This window comes from Canis lupus, chromosome 13, assembly GCF_003254725.2.
Source record: "Canis lupus dingo isolate Sandy chromosome 13, ASM325472v2, whole genome shotgun sequence".
NCBI classification, from domain to species: domain Eukaryota; kingdom Metazoa; phylum Chordata; class Mammalia; order Carnivora; family Canidae; genus Canis; species Canis lupus.
In genome coordinates this window covers 58726339-58747987 of record NC_064255.1, presented here as the reverse complement: position 1 = coordinate 58747987, position 21649 = coordinate 58726339, and the positions used below count along the sequence as shown (strand labels likewise).

Genomic DNA, 21649 nt, shown 5'->3' with positions numbered 1-21649 from the left:
AATGTTAGTTATTTCTCCTACCTGAGCCCTAACCTTAGAAGAGGCTTTTAATGACTGTTACTTCTGTTCTCTCCTCTCTTCTCATTCTTTACTCTTGAAAAGGCTTTTTAACACTTTTATTTCCTCTTTCCTCCCCCACTCCTATTTCTAGTGATTAGGTTTTGCTGAGATAGTATCTGATGCTCTAAACTCTTACTAGGATGTTTCTTAAAGTAGGTTGCTTCCACTGCAAGCATTGAAATTATATATTCATTGCATTGAACACACTCCCTCCTCAGGTTTCATTGTTCACAACTATTTCCTCTCTGCATTTTTTCCTCTATTGAGATTTGAATTCTGATTTTTATCTTGCTTTAGAGTTCTTAATCCTGTATTTTTCTCAGTGGGGATATGTGAATAATGATTTTTAATTCAGAACCATTTTCTCTCACTGTTTATTATTTTTCCCCTATCTCTTTTTTTCTCTTCTCAAACTTCGATATATTCAATGATATTAAGGGTTTATTTAATTCTTAGGATGCCGGTAGTAATAAAATAAAGCCTGTTTAGCCATTTAATGATAACTGGTGAAGCTGAATGATGGGTTCATGGGGTTCACCATACTCTTTCTTTTGCCATTGTGTATATTTGGAGTTCTCCACAACGAAAAATTAAAAGTTAAAAAAAAGAAAAACCATAAGTCACCATTCATTTTACTTTTGAACAGGTAAATGAAACATTCCATGGATCCAAACTGAGAAGACAGTATGTCAAATCTCATGTTGTCCAAGTAAGGTATGTAAAATCACCCAAGAAGCACAGAGCAGAAAATTCTGTTCACTTCATGCCTCATCTTCACTTGGTATAAATTCAAAGGATGAAATAGATTTTAGTTTGAGGCTTCAAAAGCACTAGCATTTTCATATGTTAAAAAAAAAAAACGATATTCAAGATCTTTTGGAAAATTATTTAACCAGAACCCATTCTGATTGATTATGAGTTTCAGGTAAAGGTTGCATGGGTTTGTTTTTTACTTGAAGGCACAAGGTCACAAGACAAATATAAAGTTTTGTTTTTTATTTGAAGGCACAAGGTCACAAGACAAATATAAAGTCAGGAGATTATTTCAATATAGGGAAAAAATGGGTAAGATAAGAAAGCCATATACAGAATATCTGGTCTGGGGGGAGCAAACTAATAGGTAGCCAAATCTAGCTTAAAGACTTGTGGATTAAATATAAAAGTTGGGGGGTGCCTGGGTGGCTCAGTCAAACATCTGCCTTTAGCTCAGGTCATGATCTCAGGGTCATGGAATTGAGCACCATATTGGGCTCCCCACTCAGTGGGGAGTCTGCTTCCCCCTTTTCCCCTGCCTCTCCTCCCCAAACTTGTGCTTGCTCTTTCACTATCTCAAATAAATAAATAAAATCTAAAAATTAATTAATTAATTAATTAATTAATGTAAAAGTTGGGAAATATTACATAAAAGACGTAATTCTCAGAATGTGTTGAAAAGTAAAAAGATCTGACAATACAAGACCCAAACCCCCAAGTGGTAACAGTATTAAGTCTGTCTTGGTCAAGGCCTTTGTACTTGCTATTCCTTTTTTCTGGGAGATTTCTCCCTCAGTTCTCACGACTCACTCCTTGTCATTGGGACCTCACTTCAAAGAGGCCTTCACTGAAGGAGAGAAACTGAGTGGGAAAAAATTAGAGAGGAAGACAAGCCATGAGAGACTCCTAACTCTGGGAAACAAACAAAGGGTTGTGGAAGGAGAGGTGGGTGAGGGTTTGGGGTAACTCGGTGATGGGCACTGAGGAGGGCACTTGATGGGATGAGCATGGGGTGTTATACTATATGTTGGCAAATTAAATTTAAACAAAACGTTTTGAAAAAAAAAGAATCTTTCCCTGAAGCTGTCTATAATGTTGCCACCTCCAACCTTCAAGTCATTGCTGTCTTCTTCATAGAACACACCTTGAAGGTTATTTTATACCTTCATTTTCTTGTTTATCTGTTTCTCTTACTTGCATGAGAGCAGGCTCCTTGGGCTCTTATATGCTGGTAGTGGATGTAGCTCTGGTACCTAGAATGCTGTCTGCTATATTGCCTGGACTAATACACACTTGTTAAGTGAATGACTGACTGAATGACTGAACTGAAACTTCAAGAATGGAAAGGAAAACTGCCAATGGAAAAGAATTAGATGCATTTGTCAAATAAAACTAAAGATTATTTTATGAGTCAAGAGAAGGTAATATTAAAATAACTTTTAGTTCATGATTTCAGTGTAAAAGAGGGTCATATGATTCTGATGATGTCAGATTAAGAATCCATATGTTGTATTTAGTTTATTTTTAGATTGTTATCCCATCCAGGAGAAAAGTTCAGAGTGACATCTATGGTTTGACAAAATCTTTAAAATCAACAGAGCAATACAATATGCCTTGTCTATTCCATGAGAAGTAAAGGGTTTGTCTCTACAAATAACATAAGAAAATACTAGCATTGCACCTGCGTAAAAGAAGAAGAGGTGAGAATACTTAGTAAATTGACATATAACTACTAAATGCTGAGTACTGTACCTAGGAAATAAAAAGAATACATGTATAGTGCTTAGAGGAAGAGCATCTAGTGTACGTATGTCCTAAAACATAAAATAATAAAAGGTTATATAAAACTTAGCTAATCCATTACCTAGAATTACCCTGGAAAAATATTATTAAAATAATAAAGCTTTGCAATTACTTAGAAAATCTTGGATCTTAGCCATGGCTTCTGTTTTTGTTCACGGGTATTATGAAGGTTTGCAAGTGGATGTTTTCAAGATCTCTCTTGAGTCACCTACTCAGAGGTTGCTGTGGATTTTCAGATGTATAAATATAGAGAAATGCCTGGGAAGAAGGGAGGAAGTACAGAAACATAGAATAGAGCAAAATAGATATCTCATCAAGTCAGTAATAGTTATCCCCTTTTAAAATTTCTGGATAGTACACTTGAATCTTCAAGTCAGAATTACAAATAAAATAAATCCAGTCTAAGGTGTTTGCTCAGTCATGATTTCCAACAGATGAGAGAGAACTGGCCCACTCTTGCAAACTGTGCCTCCACCAAAACAAAAATAAAAACAAAAAACAAAAACCAGGGGACGCCTGGGTGGCTCAGCGGTTGAGCATCTGCCTTAGGCTAAGGGCATGATCCCTGAATCCTGGGATCGAGTCCCACATCAGGCTCCCTGAGAGGAGCCTGCTTCTCCCTTTGCCTGTGTCTCTGCCTCTCTCTGTGTTTCTCATGAATAAATAAATAAAATCTTTAAAAGCAAAACAAATGAAAACACACACACACACAAAAAAAAACCAAGATAATAAATGATTCTTTCATCTCACCTGTTAAGTTTCATTCTGTTATGTGCTATTGGCCCTATGCTCTTAGAGACCATCATGGATTTATTATACATAGATATACTAATAAATTTTTTACACAGCACTGACATTTACAAAATACCTCCATATACATTAATTTATATGGTGTGTACAATAACCCAGGAAATAATATTATCCCCATTACAGAGATGAAGAAATTCGCCTGCTGTAGTCAAGGAGTTAGCAGATGGTGAATCTAGAATACAAACACAGTTCCTCTGAGTCTAAATCACACTCTCTTTACTGTTCACCATGGACATAAAGTGCCATTTCTACCCCCCTGAGAGTGGAATAGCTGCCAGGAGCTCTGCTTAGCAAAATTATAAAATGACTCCATTAAGAATGATCAAGGCTCCAGTAATAAAATTATAATTTATTTGTCTGTTTCTATTCTGCAGCCGAGCCCAAGGGAAAGTGATAATACATGCTGTGCTGAAGTTTAAATCCTGTATTAAAAATACTGCAGCAAAATTTCGAGATAGGATTGAAACCACTTTATATCAGAAGCTAAAAGGCAAAACTGGGTCTTTATGTATAGATTCTTCTTCATTTAAATTTTCAGGTAAGTCTTTTTGTGTATGGCATAGAGTGATTTTCAAGTTTTAATTTTAATACAGTGTTTTTTGTAAAAATTAAAACAACACTTCCCTCTTAAATATGATTTCTTTTTTTTTAATTTTTTTAAAATATGATTTCATATACATCGATTACTGCTTTTAACCACTGTTAATCAGGGTCTATGTTTTAATCAATGTCTTGATATAATACCATTCTTGTACTCCTGGAATTAAACTTTACTTGATGATAGAGTTTAAAAAAAAAAAAAGTAGTCAGGGACCCAAATAACATTTCTTTGCAAAACAAGGCAGCCGTAAACTCTTAATGGCTTGTTCTGTGGGTTGTGATTTCTCCCTGAGTTCTTTTCGCTATTTCAAGAATCTAGGCTCCTACATTCCAGAAATGAGTTTGAATCTCTTTATCATCAAGCCTACTTCCTCATAGGCTTTTAATGGACTTTCTCTCTCTCTCACTCATATGTACAATCTAATTCTTTTTTTATTTTTTTTTAATTCCAGTATAGCTAACATACAGCATTATATTAGTTTCAGGTGTACAATTATACAATCTAATTCTTATTCTTGGTCACCTAACAATATTGTCAAAGACAGTTTCTAAAAGGTAGAGACAAATGCCCCTTCATGCCCAGAATAATGAGTGTCTCTCTGAGATAGCCAATGCTTGGCACAGCTAAGCTTGGCCATCAATTCTCTGCTATCACATGTTTGACCAAGACAGAAAAGTATCCCTGACCCTATAGGAAGGACTAAAAGGATGAAATGTTTATGAAAAAAAATAAATCTAGGCCAAGGATTCATTTGCATAGAACATCAAACGGATCAAAAGCAAAACCTGAACATGCTTCCCCTGGATAAGAAACCATTAGGTTATTGAAATGTGACTCTTCTCAGGTTTAGATGCTTTCTCTTAGAACCTTCCTTCTCTCACAGCTTATCCTATGTGTGGTGACCTCAAAAGAACACAGAAAAATAGAGCAGATCTGCAATTTATAGAGAATTTGCCACCAAAGATATATTCTTAAAAATTCATCTGCTAAAAACATGAACTCATATGTAAAGAAACAGCATTAGATTTCCACTATTTTTTTTCAGTAATTCTATTTATTACAATGCCACCCTACAATTTTAGGAAGGGTGTCACTTAACAGTGACTGTTAAGTGTAATACACTTAAGTACAGATGATGCTTTGGTATTGTCTTAGCCTCTACTTGTTGCTTAGAAACCCCCTCTTCTTCCTCTTTCATCCCTCATCAGAAGTTAGATGCCTTGTGAAACCAGGGGTTCGCAGGTAGAGTACCAAACCCAGCAGCCAACTGTACCAGTTCTGCAAAACCACAATGAAATGAGTTAACACAAAACTCACATTTAAGACAGCTCTTAGTTAGGTGATTATGAATCTTCATTGGTCACCACGTAAACGTGCCTCTGGTTTAGGGATATATGAAAACCTTAGTTAGATAGTCAAGGTTGTTGTCACAAGGTTGCTGCTATCTTATTGACAGTCTGACCTTATGTTTTCTGGTTAGTTTAGTTGCTTAGAGCCTGCTCCTAAGTATGTCAATATTGCTGAATTTTATTTTTATACAAGCTGCTTAACAAAGAGGAAGAAGTCACTACTTCCCACAGCTGTGGCTTGGACACCACTGGCCAGCTCTACTAGTTACAACATGGCTAAATACAGAACTAAGGTTCCTACATTATTATGTCTAGAAAGAGAAGATACAAAATATTGGTAAGACGTGCTGAGATTTTTTTTAAAGATTTTTTTTTTTATTTATCTATTCATGAGAGTCACACAGAGAGAGGTTGAGACACAGGCAGAGGGAGAGGCAGGCTCCATGCAGAGAGCCTGATGCGGACCCGATCCAGGGTCTCCATGATCACACCCCGGGCCGAAGGTAGCGCTAAACCGCTGAGCCACCAGAGCTGCCAGACCTGCTGAGATTTAAATCCCAGGTCCACTGTATATCAACTGTGTGACTTTGGAAAAATTGCTTCACATTTCTGCACCTCAGTCTAAACACTTCATCATGGTGATGGCAAGAATAAAAAATACTGCATATGGCTGCTGTATTTCAAAGACCTCATGCACTTTAAAAAACAGGACTACGGTAAAGTAATATTAATTGGTTTTTAGAGAAAAAAAAACACTCAAAATGTATATCCTATGGATTATATATTTGCAAGTCAACTTTATATATGTGTATATGCTATTATTTTTATCAGTAGGCCGCCCATATCTTCTCCCCCAAACCTAGACTTCACTATGGATGAGGAGTCAGAAACTTCACTATGGATGTGTGGGGGAGTCATTGTCCTTTTCCCAAGTACTTTCCCCACACTTCAAAGTACTAGTGCAGTAGGGGCAACTCCATATCCCCCTACCCCTAAACCCCCACCAAAAACAAATTACTTCATCTGACAGAGCTTTAACTTTTTCACCTTTATAAAGGAGATCATGATTGATATACTTTATAGTAGAAGTGTTTTTTCTGAAAAAAAAAAAAAATGAACACACACATCTAAAGCCCTTAGTGCAATGCCTAACGTAGAGACCAAAAAAACAGTAACCAAGATAGATTTTCTTCTATATATATACTTCGTAAGAGTATTTTGCCAGAGATCATGGTTATTCTTCTGGTAACTGTGTTCTTGAATATTCACTGCACACCAATGGAATCTTAGGGAACATATCTATGTGCCTTTGATATATAGATTCAAGGCAGGGCAATAGCCCAATGTAAAAAAATGTTACAAGCCCCAAGGATGAAGTAAATCAGTGGTAGTTGAATCAAGGGATGAAAAGTATTGTTTTTGCAGAAATAATAAGTTAATCAACTTAAGTGTCCATCAATGTTTCAGTACTTGATAATTACACCTACCCCGGGAAAACTGCTTTATGTAATTCTTAGTAATAATACTAAATAATTATTGGCTTAATTTATTTTTTCATTTATCAAATAAGTACTGACTGAATACTGACTATGGGCCAGGAAATTTGGATAAAATTCTCACTTCCCATTTTTTGTTTATGCTAAGAGGAAATTCATTTATTTTTCTTATGCACATACCAAATGATATTGGAATGAGTATCTAAAAAGGATATTGGTTGATTTTTAAAAAAAAAAATAGTTTGCCATCTATCATCATGACTAAAAGGATAAATCTCACAGGATTTCCACTTAGAATTTGAATTCTCTATAACTGTCATGCAGGTTAAGTTATTTATTCCAGATCAGTGGCAAAATCAGGAATAGTGAAAATGGGTTACTGATTTCTGGTCCAAATTAAATTCATGAAAAGTGCATTATTTATTGCACTGTGGGCTTTTGGAAGAACTTAAAGTTGAAAAAGACCTTAGCAATCTCTGGTCTGGTTGCCTTATTTGTAGGTAAAGAAGAGTCAATGAAATAAAATTCACTCTAAGTCATAAAATAAAGTCTCGGGCAAACCTGATTCTTTAAGCCATATGTTCTGATTTTGAGTACACTCTGCATTCTCAACACTATTTCATGAATCAGTTTAGAACCGAGAGCTGCACTAAAAATCTACTTAAGATGCAAGTTTTAAAATTCCAGTGGAAAAAGAATATCTGGCTTCTTTTTTTAAATCTGAAGTCAATCGTTGCAGATCAAAATCTTTTAAACTCTGACTTCAGTGTTAACATCAATGAAGAAAGCATGTAAATCCATATCTAACTTAAAGAATCGCTGAGAGGAGTTGAAATCAAACATTATGCAATATTAACGCTAATCAACAATTATGAAGTACTTGAACAAACACTTTGCTGGGTACTGTAGGGAAATTTAAGAGAAAAAGAATATTGTCCCTCTCAGCAAAAAGCCTATAAAATAAATAAATACATATACGAGGATATATATTTAAGCTTACACTGATTTAGTGTATATGAAAAACACAAGCAGTATGACTATTACACAAATATATTTTAAGCTTATCTAGTATAAACAGTGTAATGTGGATTGGACCTAATGCTGTCATCAGCTTGTAAAATGAATGATCGCAAGTATGCTACTAATAGACATTGCCACTCCCAGATTTAGGATGGAAAGAATGCTTCAATTATTAATACCCATGAACACAACGTTTAATTTTCCAGTCACTCCTGAATTCCATGAAAAATTACATCTACTACTTTCCAAGGTACTAACAACCAGTATTTATGGAGTGCATTCTTTAGTTAGATAGCCACGTTTTTTCCACCAATTCTAAACTCTCCTAAGGCAAGTTCCTTAACTTAATACCATTGACTTCAATGGGAAAAATTTTTATGCATTCCCAAATCTCGGAATTTCTGTTTACTTGCACTTAATTGATATCACATTCCCTTAAAATAGAGATGATAGGGGCACCTGTGTGGTTCAGTCAGTTAAGTGGCTGCCTCCTGACCAGGTCATGATCTCAGGGTCCTGGGATGGAGCCCTGAGTCAGGCTCCCTACTCAGCGGGGAGTCTGCTCCTCCCTCTGCCTCTTTCCTTAACACATCTCCCCAACTCGTGCTCTTTTTCTCTCTCAAGTAAATAAATAAAATCTAAAAAAAAAAAAAAATAGAGATGATAACCTCAATATTTAAAATTGGTTAACATAGTCAATTTTCCTTTATTACTTATTTTATAGTATGATTACTCACATGATCTTGTTATTTCATAGTTTAATGACCAAAACAGAACATACATATAATACCTAATGTTTATGCAATTTAAATTTTAATGCATACAAAAAAGAACAAGTAAAACAATGCAAATGATATCTCACCAAACAAGTTGACCTCACAGCATGATGCACTTGACACTAACTGTCATAAACTATCACACCAAGAGCTAAGAAAAAAATGTAACACTAGACTAGATGCACCAACTACAGGACTGCAAGGATGACTACATGGAGGCTCTCCTAAAAGTTCTGGAAGGAAAAACTGAAGTCATTCCTTGTAAAAGTGAAAAAATGTCTCATAAGCTAAGTAGAGTTTTAACTGAAACGCCTTATAAAGTAGAATGCTCATAATTTTAATGAGTATATAGAAAAATAATAATCATTTCCTACACAAAGATGCCTTGTATATATACTGGTACACTTAGCTATCTATTGAATAAGTATGAGAAATATTTTAAATACTTATGCTAAATCATAATTTGTTAAAGTAAAAACTCAAATTATGTGGAAGTAATAGAAAGAATAAGAACATAGAACTTTATATACAAGGATGACGATCCTAACCCATTATTAAGAGTTTTACAAGAGGAAGAATGAAGCTCTGTCCTACCACTCGTTTGGGAGCAGCTGGCGAACACTGAGATATGGATGACGATGTTAGTAGAACACATTCTTTCACGTGGCTTGATCCTGAGATAATGCATGGCTTCACTTCTACTATGCTTTTAAGGAACCAATCATTCTTTAATGATTCTTTAATCCTAGAGGACATTTTCTAAAAGCATAGGATTGCCCAGAGTGTCCTTTCTTAACAAAGAATCAATCTTAAGCTCTATAAACCTGTTTTATCAGCAAATAGTTTCTTAGAATATTCTTAGTGTAAGACCTTGACCATTCAAAATTCCTTGGAAGTAACTCTTCTAAATAGGCAAATTTTCCAAATACTTTATTTTTAAATTTTTATTTAGTCAAGAGATAGAGAAAGAGTGAGCATGAGCAGGACAACAGGAAGAGGGAGAGAGAGAAGCAGACTCCCTGTTGAGCAGAGTCCAACGTGGTGCTCCATCCAGGACTCCAGGATCATGACCTGAGCCAACGGAAGACGCTTAACTCATTGAGCCACCCAGATGCCCCCCACCTTTTTTAAGGTTTTATTTATTTATTTATTTATTTATTTATTTATATCTTACTTTTTTGACAAATAGCAAAAGTCTCTTTAAAAAGTTTTTTTTTCAAAAACCTTTCTCAAATTCAACACCTACTTTTCTGACATCGCTATGGACATTCATTAATATATAATGGATATTGTAGTTCCCTTAGGGAAATGTAGGGTTATTGGTGCCCTCAATAAATGATCCTAATATTTAGGGTTTTCAGCTCTTATGTTTGTTCTTTTTATTTCTTTCTCATACTTCAATGTCAAGCAGAATTCTTGCTATCACTTCTGTTTTCTGTGTTCTTTCTTCTACATTCTCCAAATTTCTTTTAAATATTTCATAGTAATTTATACATAAAAATTGGAAAAAGTAAATAGCCTTTGAATGAGGGTGTCTAGGACCTCATTACTTAATTAAATAAGCTCTAGGGAGTTAACTTTTTATATAACTTTTGACTCCTCAGACACCATTGTTTCCTGATTCTTGTTGTTGTTGTTGTTGTTTGTTCCTGATTCTTGACTTTATTCCAGAGAAAATGTTGCCAAGTCTCCTAAAAGATATGGAGCATTATTCCTGTTGGTATTTCAAAATGTCTTCCAATAAAGCTGGATATTTATTTAAAATAATATTTAAGGATTTTAAAAATGCAGCCTCAAGCTTTGAGTTTGACATGCACATTATTAGATAATACAACTATGTATTAGACATGCCTGGAACACAGACATTACTGTCCTAACTGATATCCAACATTATCCATCTGAAGTTGGATAGATCTGTGTGATTAATTTTATGTGGCAACTTGACTGAACCACAGGATGGTTAGATAGCTGGTTAGATATTACTTCTGGGTATATCTGTGAGGATGTTTCCAGAAGATATTAACATTTGAATTAATGGACCGAGTAAACCTGATTGCCTTCCCCATTGTGTGTGGGGGCATAATCCAACCCATTAAAGGCCTAAATAGGATAAAAAGATACAGAAAGGGTAAATTCTCTCTTTCTGCCTGATTGTTGAGCTAGAACATTGGTTTTCTCCTCCCCTGGTACAGGAATTCACACCATTGGCAATCCGTTTCTCAGGGCTTTGGATTTGAACTGGAGTTATACCACTGGCTTTTTGGGTCTTCAGCTTACAGATGGCAGATCAGAGGACTTCTCAGCCTTCATAATTGCTTCTGAGCCAATTCCTCATAAAACATAAATGAATGAATGAATAAATAAATAAACAAATACTTCTGTTTCTCTAGAGAACTCTAATATAAGCAAGAGTACACAGCCAGTCACCATCAAGCCCAAACAATCTCAAATTTGCTATGGGCTTTCAGACAGCCTACTTGCCTCACATACTCCTAAGAGTACTTACTGTACTCTTACTATAGGTATTAACTGTACATATAGGTAGACTAATGCCCCTTTCACCCTCAAGTTTGTTCTAGCTTTTTATCATTTCCTAAGAACCTAAGCCTTTGGGGCCATTACACTTCTTATGCCCAGCCTGAATGAGTTATAAGAGTGGTGAGTTTTAAGTTAAAGAGTTTACACTTTGGTAGGGTCTGTTAAAATCCATTAAATTACAAAAAATACAAGGCCAAAATTTTGCTTTCTAAAATTTTATTTGATAATATTGTATAAAATGAGCTAGAGGGGAGAGTTTTTAAGCAGAGAGATTGGTTAAAAAAGAAAATGGTGCAAATGTGAAGAATTGAAAATAATACTAGATGGGACACCTGGGTGGCTCAGTGGTTGAGCATCTGCCTTGGGCTCAGGTTGTGATCCCAGGGTCCGGGGATCGAGTCCCACATCGGGCTCCCTGCATAGAGCCTGCTTCTCCCTCTGCCTAGGTCTCTGCCTCTCTCTGTGTGTCTCTCATGAATAAATAAATAAAATCTTAAAAAAAAAAAAGAAAATAATACTAGAAATAGTGACATATATCAGAGAGATTATATTTATAGAATTGACAGAACTTAAATGGTGTGAGGCATAACAGTGAGAGGAATTGTATACAATATTCAAGTTTTAAGTCTGAGGAATTAGTGGCATGATAACTTCATATAAAATAGCGGACAAGAGAGACATAGTAGAATATAGATGATTAGCTTACATTTTGAGTATTAGAATATACATCTCCAGATAAAATTACTGTTAAGAGGATGGAAAGACAAGCTACAGACTGGAAAAAAAATTTTTACACCACTTACAAAGGACTAGAATCTAAAATATAGAGATAGCTCTCAAAACCAGTTAAAAAAAAAATCAATTTAGAAAACAGGCATGGGACACCTGGGTGGCTCAGTGGTTTAGCCCCTGCCTTCAGCCCAGGGCATGATCCTGGAGTCCAAGGATCGAGTCCCACACTGGGCTCCTGCATGGAGCCTGCTTCTCCCTCTCCCGATGTCTCTGCCTCTCTCTGTGTGTGTCTCTCATTAATAAATAAATAAAATCTTTAAACAAAAACAGGCAAAATATGTGAAAAGATACTTAACCAAAAAGAGTATACAGATAGCAAATAAGCACTTGAATAGGTGTTCAATATCATTAGCAATTAGAGAAATACAACTTAAAACTACAATAAGATATTGCTACATTTACAGGAAAGGCTTAAAAAATTTTAAATGATGGCAAAACCAAATGCTGGCTAAGATATGGAGGAATTGAATCATCCATACTACACTTCTGGGGATTTAAAATGGTACATCCATTCTGGAAAACAGTTTGGTTGGGTTTTTTTTTTGGGGGGGGGTATTTTTTTTATTAAAAACGCAAAAGCCATAAAACCCATTAATTCCACTCCTAGGCATTACCCCAGACAAATGATGGTTGTGTTCATACAAAAATGTATACATGATCTTTACAGCAGCTTTATTCCTAATAGCCAAAAACTTAAAACAATCCAGATATCCTCCAAGAAGTTAAGGGTTAAACAAACTTGAGCACATCATATCATGGAATACTACTCAGTAATAAAAGAACTTGGATGAATCTCTAGAAAATTACACTGAGTGAAAGAAGCCAATCCAGAAAATTACATACTGTATGATTCTATTTACATGAATATATAACATTCTTGAAATGACAAAATTATAGAAAGGGAGAACAGATTAGTGGGTACCAAGGATTAAGGTGGGAGTAGGATTGGAAATAAGATGTGACTATTAAAGAGCAACATGACAAATTTTTTTTTTTAAGATTTTATTTATTCATTCATTCATGGGAGACACAGAGAGAGAGAGAGGCAGAGACACAGCCAGAGGGAGAAGCAGGCTCCATGTAGGGAGCCTGATGTGGGACTCAATCCCAGGTCTCCAGGATCAGGCCCTGGGCTGAAGGCGGCGCTAAACCGCTGAGCCACCCGAGCTGCCCAACACGACAAAGTCTTGTGGTGATGGAAATGTTTTGTATTTGACAGCATCAATGTCAATATCCTGGTTTTGATATTGTACAATCAATAGTTTTGAAGATGTCTTTACATCTCTAAGAGATATTATTACCTTTGGGGGAAATTTGGAAAAGGGTACACAAATATTATTTATTACAAGTGCATCTGAGTCTGCTATTATAATAAAATGCTGGATTTTTAAAAATTATACTTACATACACATTTCTTGGGATTAGATATTAGACATCCTGATAAGTTTGACTCTTTATCTCTTATGTTCCTAGATTTCTGGGTTACTGTTGTAACAAATATTATTTAAATGGGTCATAGCATGAGTTATTTTTTTTAAAGATTTTATTATTTATTCATGAGAGACACAGAGAGAGAGAGAAGCAGAGACATAGGTAGAAGGAGAAGCAGGCTCCTCTCAGGGAGCCCGATGCAGGACTCAATCCCAGGACCCGGGGATCACCACCCGAGCCTAAGGCAGGTGCTCAACCACTGAGCCACTCAGGCGCCCAGCATGAGTTTTTTAAATGTCTTTGAGAAGCTTGGCAATATTTTTAAGACTAAAAGTCTAGCACTATGGAGTTACTCCTACCATAATATAATAATGATATTTTATCTTCCATTCCAGCAGCCTAAAATCTTTTCTACTGAAGTATAATTGATATGTGACATCACATTCATTTCAGGTGTACAACATAACGATTCAATATTTGTATATATTGCCAACAATCACTCTAGTTAACAACTGTCACCATAAATATTTATTTAAAACATTTTCTTAAAAAAATAAATAAAAAATAAAACATTTTCTTGTCATGAGAACTTTTAAGTTCTGTTCTCTTAGGAAGTTTCAAAAATGCAATATGGTATTAATGATAGTCACCATGCTGTACATTACATCCCCATGTACATGCACATGGCTTATGTATTTTATAAGTGGAAAATAACCCCCTTTAGACTCACTTCTCCCATTTTGCCCAACTCCCCCCACCCCACATTGATTGATTTGCAGATATTGAACAAACCTTGCACCCCTAGAATAAATCCCACTTAATCATGATGTATGATTCTTTTAATCCATTGTTGAATGCAGTTTGCTAATATTTTATGAGGATTTTTGCATCTTTGTTCATCAGAGACATTGACATATATATATATATTTTTTTTTTTTTTCTTATGACATCCTTCTTTGTTTGGTGTCAGGTTAATACTGGCTTCATGAGTTTGGGGTGTTCCCTCATCTTCTACCTTTTGGAAAAGTCTGAAAAGAATTGGTATTAATTCTCCTATAAATGTTTGATAGAATTCACCAGTGAAGCCATCTGTTCCTACACTTTTTTTGTTGGGATCTTTTTGTTTACTGACTGAATCTCTTTAGCAGTAATTAGTCTGTTCAGATTTTGTAATTCTTCATGATTCAGTCTTGGTAGGTTGTATGTTTCTAGAGATTTATCTATTTCTTCTAAATTGTTAAATTGTTGGCAATATAATTGCTCATAGTAGCTTAGGATTCTCTGTACTTCTGGGTATCAGTTATAACATCTCTTTCTCTTCTGATTTTATTTATTTGAAATATCCCTCTTATTTCTTAGTGAGTCTAACTAAAGCTTTGCCATTTTTGTTTCTCTTTTCAAAGAACCAGCTCTTAGCTTCACTGATCTTTTCTATGATTTATCTCTATTTTACTTATTTCTTCTCTGACACTTGTTATTTCTTTCCTCATGGTAACTTTGTTCTTCTTCTAGTTCCTTGAGATGCAAAGTTAGGTTGAGATTTTTTCTTGATGTTAAACTCTTTTGACATTCACAAACAATATAAGATTGTAAAGGTACTAAAATTATCAGGCAAAACCACTTTGATTCTTCTTTTACTTTACTGATGAATTATGTATGACTCTTGCCTGCTTCTCTTATTGCAATACACATTAAATAGCTGAAAATACCATTTACTAGATGCCAGTTTTAATGTTTTTTTCCCCTAAAGTGATTTTTGCTACTGATAAGTTGTGCATCCAAGAGCTTTTATTAAAGCTCATCTATGGAAAAAGTCAATAAGGGACCAAAAAAAAAAGTCATTCAAAATATGAATAGCTCTCTTTAAAAAAAAAAAGAAATGTCTTTACTCAGTCTGTCGACTCGAGTCAGGAAGAAATTTAAACTTAGAGATTTCAGAATTTTTTCCTAACCAGTTTTTCCATTCTTTGTACCTTCTACATTCTTTGTCTCTTATGTAAAATGTCTGAAGAAACACACAGGAGTCCTACGTGTTCTGAGTAAGAAAAGAATAGTTGTGGTTTGTGTTCAATGACAGATTACTTGTGCAACTTCAAAAACCATGTAATTTTCATGGCTTTACTCATAAGTATTGCATAAAATAAGTCTACAAGTTCTCTTAAGGTTATCATTGGGTCCATTAACCAATGCCTGAGTATTTTTATTTTTCTGTTTTTTTAAAAATGCACAGTTCCCAGAAGAATTATTTTACTGTAGAAAAAATACATTTTAAACAAGCAACTTAGGTAAATTCCAGAGAAAAACTTTTAATTTGTTCAGGATGAACAAAATTATTACAAGGTGATGGTTATTTTGCATCAGAAACTATGTGCAAACTGACAGAGAACATGAAACTAAGAAATTGTCTGAGAAGGGGCGCCTGGATGGCTCTGTTCAGGTCAAGCCCCACCTGCTCCCTGCTTAGTAGGGGATCTGCTTCTCCCTCTTCCACTCCTCTCCTTGTGCTCTCTCGCGCTCTCTCTCTCAGGCAAAAGGCTAAATAAAATCTTCTTAAAAAAATTATCTGAGAAGACAGAGCTAAGAAGTAGCTTCGTATATTTCTTAAGGAAAGCAATGGATACGAACTGAAAGAAATCCGTCCCCAAAGTATTCTCCGCTGGGTGTTACCCCAGAGCCAAGCCATGGAAATGCTGACCTTCACAAGATGCCTAGATCCCAGAGAGGACCAAACTAGAAACTTTTCAAAGTGAAAGTGCTAATCGTACATATTAACCTTCTATCCAATATTTGTCCTCAAAAGGGCCCCTTAGAAACACAAGCATGTCATTTCAAAAGTGTAAGACAGATGCCATTACTCACATTGCCCACTGCTCCCTGTACCAACTACCTGAATGCATTCTTCAGGACATGTTTGTCCTCTCTCCATTTTAGGAGCCTTTTGTACTGCTTAAAGGCTAAAGATCAATGATGGCTAAATATAGAATAATATCCAAATAAATTTGCATTCTTCACATTTCTTGAAATCTGCATAAAAATTTTAAAAAATTGGTGACACTGTAGAGCAATGGTGGTGGTGGCAGCCGCGCAGAGCCCGGCCGCCGAGGCCCCCAAAGTGCTGCTTCTGTGGGGCGAGCCCGCCGCCCCCCGACCCCCGCCCCACCTGAGCCCCAGGAGGAGGAAAGAGAGTAGCAGCCCAGCCTGCCAGAGACCGCAAGAAAGCTCGAATGAGGGAGCTGGAACAGCAAGTGGTAGATTTGGAAGAAGGGAACCAAAAACTTTTGCTAGAAAATCAGCTTTCACAAGAGAAACCTCATGGCCTTGTAGTTGAGAGCCAGGAGTCAGGACAGTGGTTGGGGATGGAGACCCAGGCCCAGGGGAACGGAGTGAGGCCGCAGCAGGTGCAGGCCCAGTTGTCACCCCTCCAGAGCATCCCCCCATGGATCCTGACAGCGTTGACTCTTCAGACTCAGTCTGATACCCTGTTGGGCATTCTGTTCAACTTGCATCCCTGTGTCCTTCAGACATCCTTCCCCAGAGTCTACAGCCTGGAGCAGCTTCCAGGGGTCCACCCAGAAGGACCCAGTTCCTTACCAGCCTCCCCTTCTCCATCACTGGGGACCTCATCAGCCGAGCTGGAAGCCATTAATGAATTTATTCCTTTTGACCACGAATATACCAAGCCGCTAGTCTTAGAGATACCCTCTGAGTCGGAGACCCAAGCTAATGTGGTAGTGAAAATTGAGGAAGCACCTTTCAGCCCCTCAGAGAAAGATCTCCCTGAATTCACTGTCTCAGTGAAGGAAGAACTTGTAGAAGATGACTCCATTCCAGAGCTGGGCACCTCAGATCTACTTTCATCCAGCCACTGCCTGAAGCCATCTTCTCTACTGGATGCTTATAGTGACTGTGGATATGAGGGGTCCCTTTCTCCCTTCAACGACATGTGCTCACTGCTTGGTGTAGACCATTCTTGGGAGGACCCTTTTGCCAATGAACTCTTTCCCCAGCTGATTAGTGTCTAAGGAATGATCAGTGCTGTTACCCTTTCCCTTGACCATTTTACTGCCTGAAGATAGCAGAGAAGCCTGTGCTTCGTTTAAAAAAGCCAAAGTAGAGGGTATACAGTCCTAAGGGATTCTTCCAAAGTATTTGTTTGTTCAAATCTTATAGGTCACCTCAAGTATTATCTTTTGTCATCTAGCAGTGCTAGGTACTCAGATATATTACTATAATCCAGAATTACAGCTTTTGAGGTGGTACCTGTATCTTAAGGGCATTTCTGACCTAAAATTCTTATGTAAGCATCATTGGACAAGTGTCTTAGACATGAAATTTGAGTGGGCCTTTAATATTTCTTTTCCCTCGTCTTGGCATCCCAAGCTGGCCTCCAATTTTAGGTCCTTTAGTTTGCTTCTGCAAGCAGAGAACACCTATCTAAGGGGGCTCCTTTCCCTCATGTACAGTTCAAGTAAAGATCAAGAATCTTTTGTATGACTATGAAAATTTACTATGTAAATACTTGATGGAATCTTTCCCTGCTAGTGTAAGAGAGGAACAGTGCTCTGGTTACAGTGCTTTCTCCATTTATTTAAAACAACCTGTGCAATTAAAAAAGTGCAATGCAAAAAAAAAAAGATTAAAAAAAATTGGAGCACAGTTCTACCTTAAAAACTACCACCTGCAGGGATGCCTGGGTGGCTCAGCAGTGGGGCATCTGCCTTCAGCTCAGGTCGTGATTCCGGGATCCGGGATCAAGTCCTGTATCAGGCTCCTTGCGGGGAACCTGCTTCTCCCTCTGCCTGTGTCTCCAGGATCACACCCCGGGCTGCAGGCGGTGCTAAACCGCTGCTCCACCGGGGCTGCCCTAAAACATTTTATTAAAAGATGTATTTGTTATAGTTAATTAAGTCTTAAAATATTTTTTAAATTTCATCTTCAGGGACAAAATAGCATATTGAAGATACGTGCTGTAAAAAAAACTAATCTACATCACTCTGAGGAATGACAGATATGTTATGTCTAACCATAGACATAATTTTCAGTCTAATTAGAAACATAAAGAAACGCATTTGCTAAAGCTACAGATGCAGTCAGGTGATTAATCCAAACCTGTACTGTGTGAAGAATCAGTTTTTGTTCAACCACAATCCAAGTTCATGCTCTGTTCCTTTGTGTTTCAATTCAGACCAGTCATATTAATGTTCCTTTTTGGAGGGGATGGGGGTGGTGAAAACATTATAAATAAACTTCCGAGGTGGAAGATGATAATTCCTGTGTTACAAAACAATTTTATAACAGTAACCTTATTCAGAAAGTCTATGTACATTTATTTAGTTTTAAAATTTCCTCAAACCTAACACATGAAAATTTTTAAAGATCCCATAAAAAACTCCAAAAGTGTATCAGCTAATCTCCTCTATATTTTTAATGCTAGAACCCTAGGAAAACTATCTGAAAAGTAGGATTAATCAATTTATTTAACATTTGGACTCACATAAAGTAATAAATTCACCTAAGCAATAAATTCACTAAGTTAAAGCCCATGCTCTATGCAAAATTTATGTTATAAATGTATCTACTGCTACTGTAAAAATCTTCCTTATACTTCAGAATCATACAGCTTAGTTTTCATCATTCTTATGTTTCAGATATTTTTTAAGGAAGAAAAAAGTCGCTGGATATCAGACTTTTATGAGCATATCCAAATTTGCATTTCTTATTTTACAATCCCAGAAAGACACTAAATATTAAATAATTATAGATCCAAAAGCCCATTCAGAAAGCATCTAAGCATCTCTCCTAATCCAACGTTCAACAATGAGTGAATCATGCCTATTTTGCCCCCAGTAAATTTCATTGACTCCTTTCCAAAAGAATGTTTGTCATCAGCTATTCCTATTTCCCCTGCTGCCCCTCTATGCTGCATGATTTTTCTTGGTGCATCCAATTTTCTATGCACAAATATACCATAGCACTAATCATATAGGATTACATTAACTACTTAGTTGTACATCTCTTCCACTACACTCCAAGTTCACTGAGGACAGGGTCCACATCCATTGTTTTTTATTCCTGGCCCATAGGAGATCAATGCACAGTTCCTCAGCTGTTTTTTAAAACTGATTTGTCTTATTATCCTTTGATGGAATCTCCTCCTTGGCAGAGACAGTGCCATTGTTTTTTGTCACTTCCTTTATACGCTACATTGTAGACAGTATCTTAGGTTACAGACTTGACTCCTGATTCACAGGTAAATCCATAGGAGTTCTAGCCTTTGAGTGTGAGCCAAGGGATTTAAAGGAAGGAAACACAAAGAGCCACACAGCAGTGACTCAATCCGAAGGAGTGACAGCTTAAATTACTTCTCCATTTATCGTACTTGTCTGTCCTCCTCCTACCCAAGTGATAGTTATTCTATTAAGCTCTGGGATTATACAACTATTAAAAGCAAATTATAAGTCAAAAACATTTCTTCCCTTTAGCAAATCATACATCAATAAAGAAACCTCAAAGAAAGAAGGTTCTGTGAATATAGTAGGGTTTTCTAAATAATTAGTTCTCGTAAGGTGCAGGATTTGACATTTTTCCAGTTGATTTTCAGGAGTTTAATCATTTCCCAAACTCTTACTACGGTTTGGTATATTTTACTAACCACACAAAGTTCAATATCAAACTCTAAAGGTGTCCTGTCCAAATAAAGCTGCCTGGAAGGCAGCTCTGAAGGATTAGGTGGAAATGGGCCACCTTTTTGTTTAAGTGGATCTGGCTCATGTCTACTCAGTCTATCTGACAGTTTAATTGGTCCTACCTTTTTGTTCAAACAAGCTGACTTTCTGGTAAGATTCTTTTGTCTCCCTGATTTGTTGTGCAACCTAATGTAAAAGTGTGTAACTATAATTATCATATACAAATGGATACTCCCTCCTGGATTTATAGAAATACAAGAGCATAATAAAAATGAACTTACATTGGCATTTATAGTATTTAACTATCAAGCAGGTGGTAATTCATTTTTAAAGAGAAACTCTTAAATAGAAATGGCTAGTATATTTACATTTCTTTCCATCTGAAATTTGGGACATAATCCTGATTCACTCGTCCACCTTCCCACACACTTTCATCATGAATTAAATAGGTTTGCAGTTCTGCAAGGATTTGGGACCTAGAGCAAAACAATCTATTGTAAATCTTAGCCTAAAATACTCCCTAGATGTCTAGGAATGGGTAGACAATACTAAAGTCTGCCTTATTACTAGAGTAAAAAATTTTTTTATCCAAAGCAAATGGTAGATGAAATGACACGCTTAATTGAGTGTTTTGAATAATTGAAACCACACAAAGGATATTAATTTTAAAAGGATCAAATTGTAGCAAAATGCACTCAACACCAAAAAATGCACTAAATATAATAATGTGCATAGTCTCTCCTACTTATTAGCATTATCTGTTATGGTAAATGGTTATTTCAGTATCTTAACCTGGTTTCTCAAAAAGCAAAGCCTGACACAGAGACTTTCATGTAGTAGTTGATCTGAGAAAGAGTAGAGCAAAAAGAACAAAATAGAGAGGAAGAATTTTCAGCATCGGAAGCAACTCTAGCTCCATCCCATGGGATCTTCTGAGTACTATATTAGATCTGTATTCCTCTATTACTAAAGGGGTAGACATTTGTCTATTGACTCCCATCTTACACCAATTCCAACAGAGTTAACTCCCACATTTCCTATTGTCCATCTTGGAATGTCCAGTGGGTTCCTTCTGGCAGAAAATGAGAAATCTAAGGCACTAACTTGAAAAGGACACGTGTCAAATCACTCCTGAGTAAAGTGGATCCAAATATGTGTAGAATTTGTTACAACATTGTTATTGGGATAAGCTACTGGTGAAGACTATTTAAAGTGGTACATAGGGGATCCCTGGGTGGCTCAGCGGTTCAGCGCCTGCCTTTGGCCCAGGGCGCGATCCTGGAGTCCCTGGATCAAGTCCCACATTAGGCTCCCTGCATGGAGCCTGCTTCTCCCTCTGCCTGTGTCTCTGCCTCTTTCTCCCCCTATGTCTATCATGAATAAATAAAATCTTTAAAAAAAATAAAGTGGTGCATAAATGAGTCATCAGGTGATTTGAATTCAAGATACAGTGAAAGATCACAATTTTTCATATATTGTAGTACTTCCCAAGACCCAGACCTCTTTTTCAACTTATAATGCGGAACTTGAGAGT

General features: G+C 36.4%; 1 protein-coding gene and 1 pseudogene across 1 annotated transcript in view; both read left to right on the top strand.

Moving 5' to 3' along the window:
• Window positions 1-21649, top strand: part of LOC112652169 (transmembrane protease serine 11C-like) — a 52013-nt gene that overhangs the window by 19109 nt on the left and 11255 nt on the right. The window contains exons 4-5 of the mRNA XM_049093080.1: window positions 707-774; window positions 3801-3964. Coding sequence (XP_048949037.1) covers window positions 707-774; window positions 3801-3964 — 232 coding nt within the window. The remainder of the gene's footprint in view (window positions 1-706; window positions 775-3800; window positions 3965-21649) is intronic.
• On the top strand, window positions 16494-21488 carry LOC125752362 (uncharacterized; annotated as a pseudogene).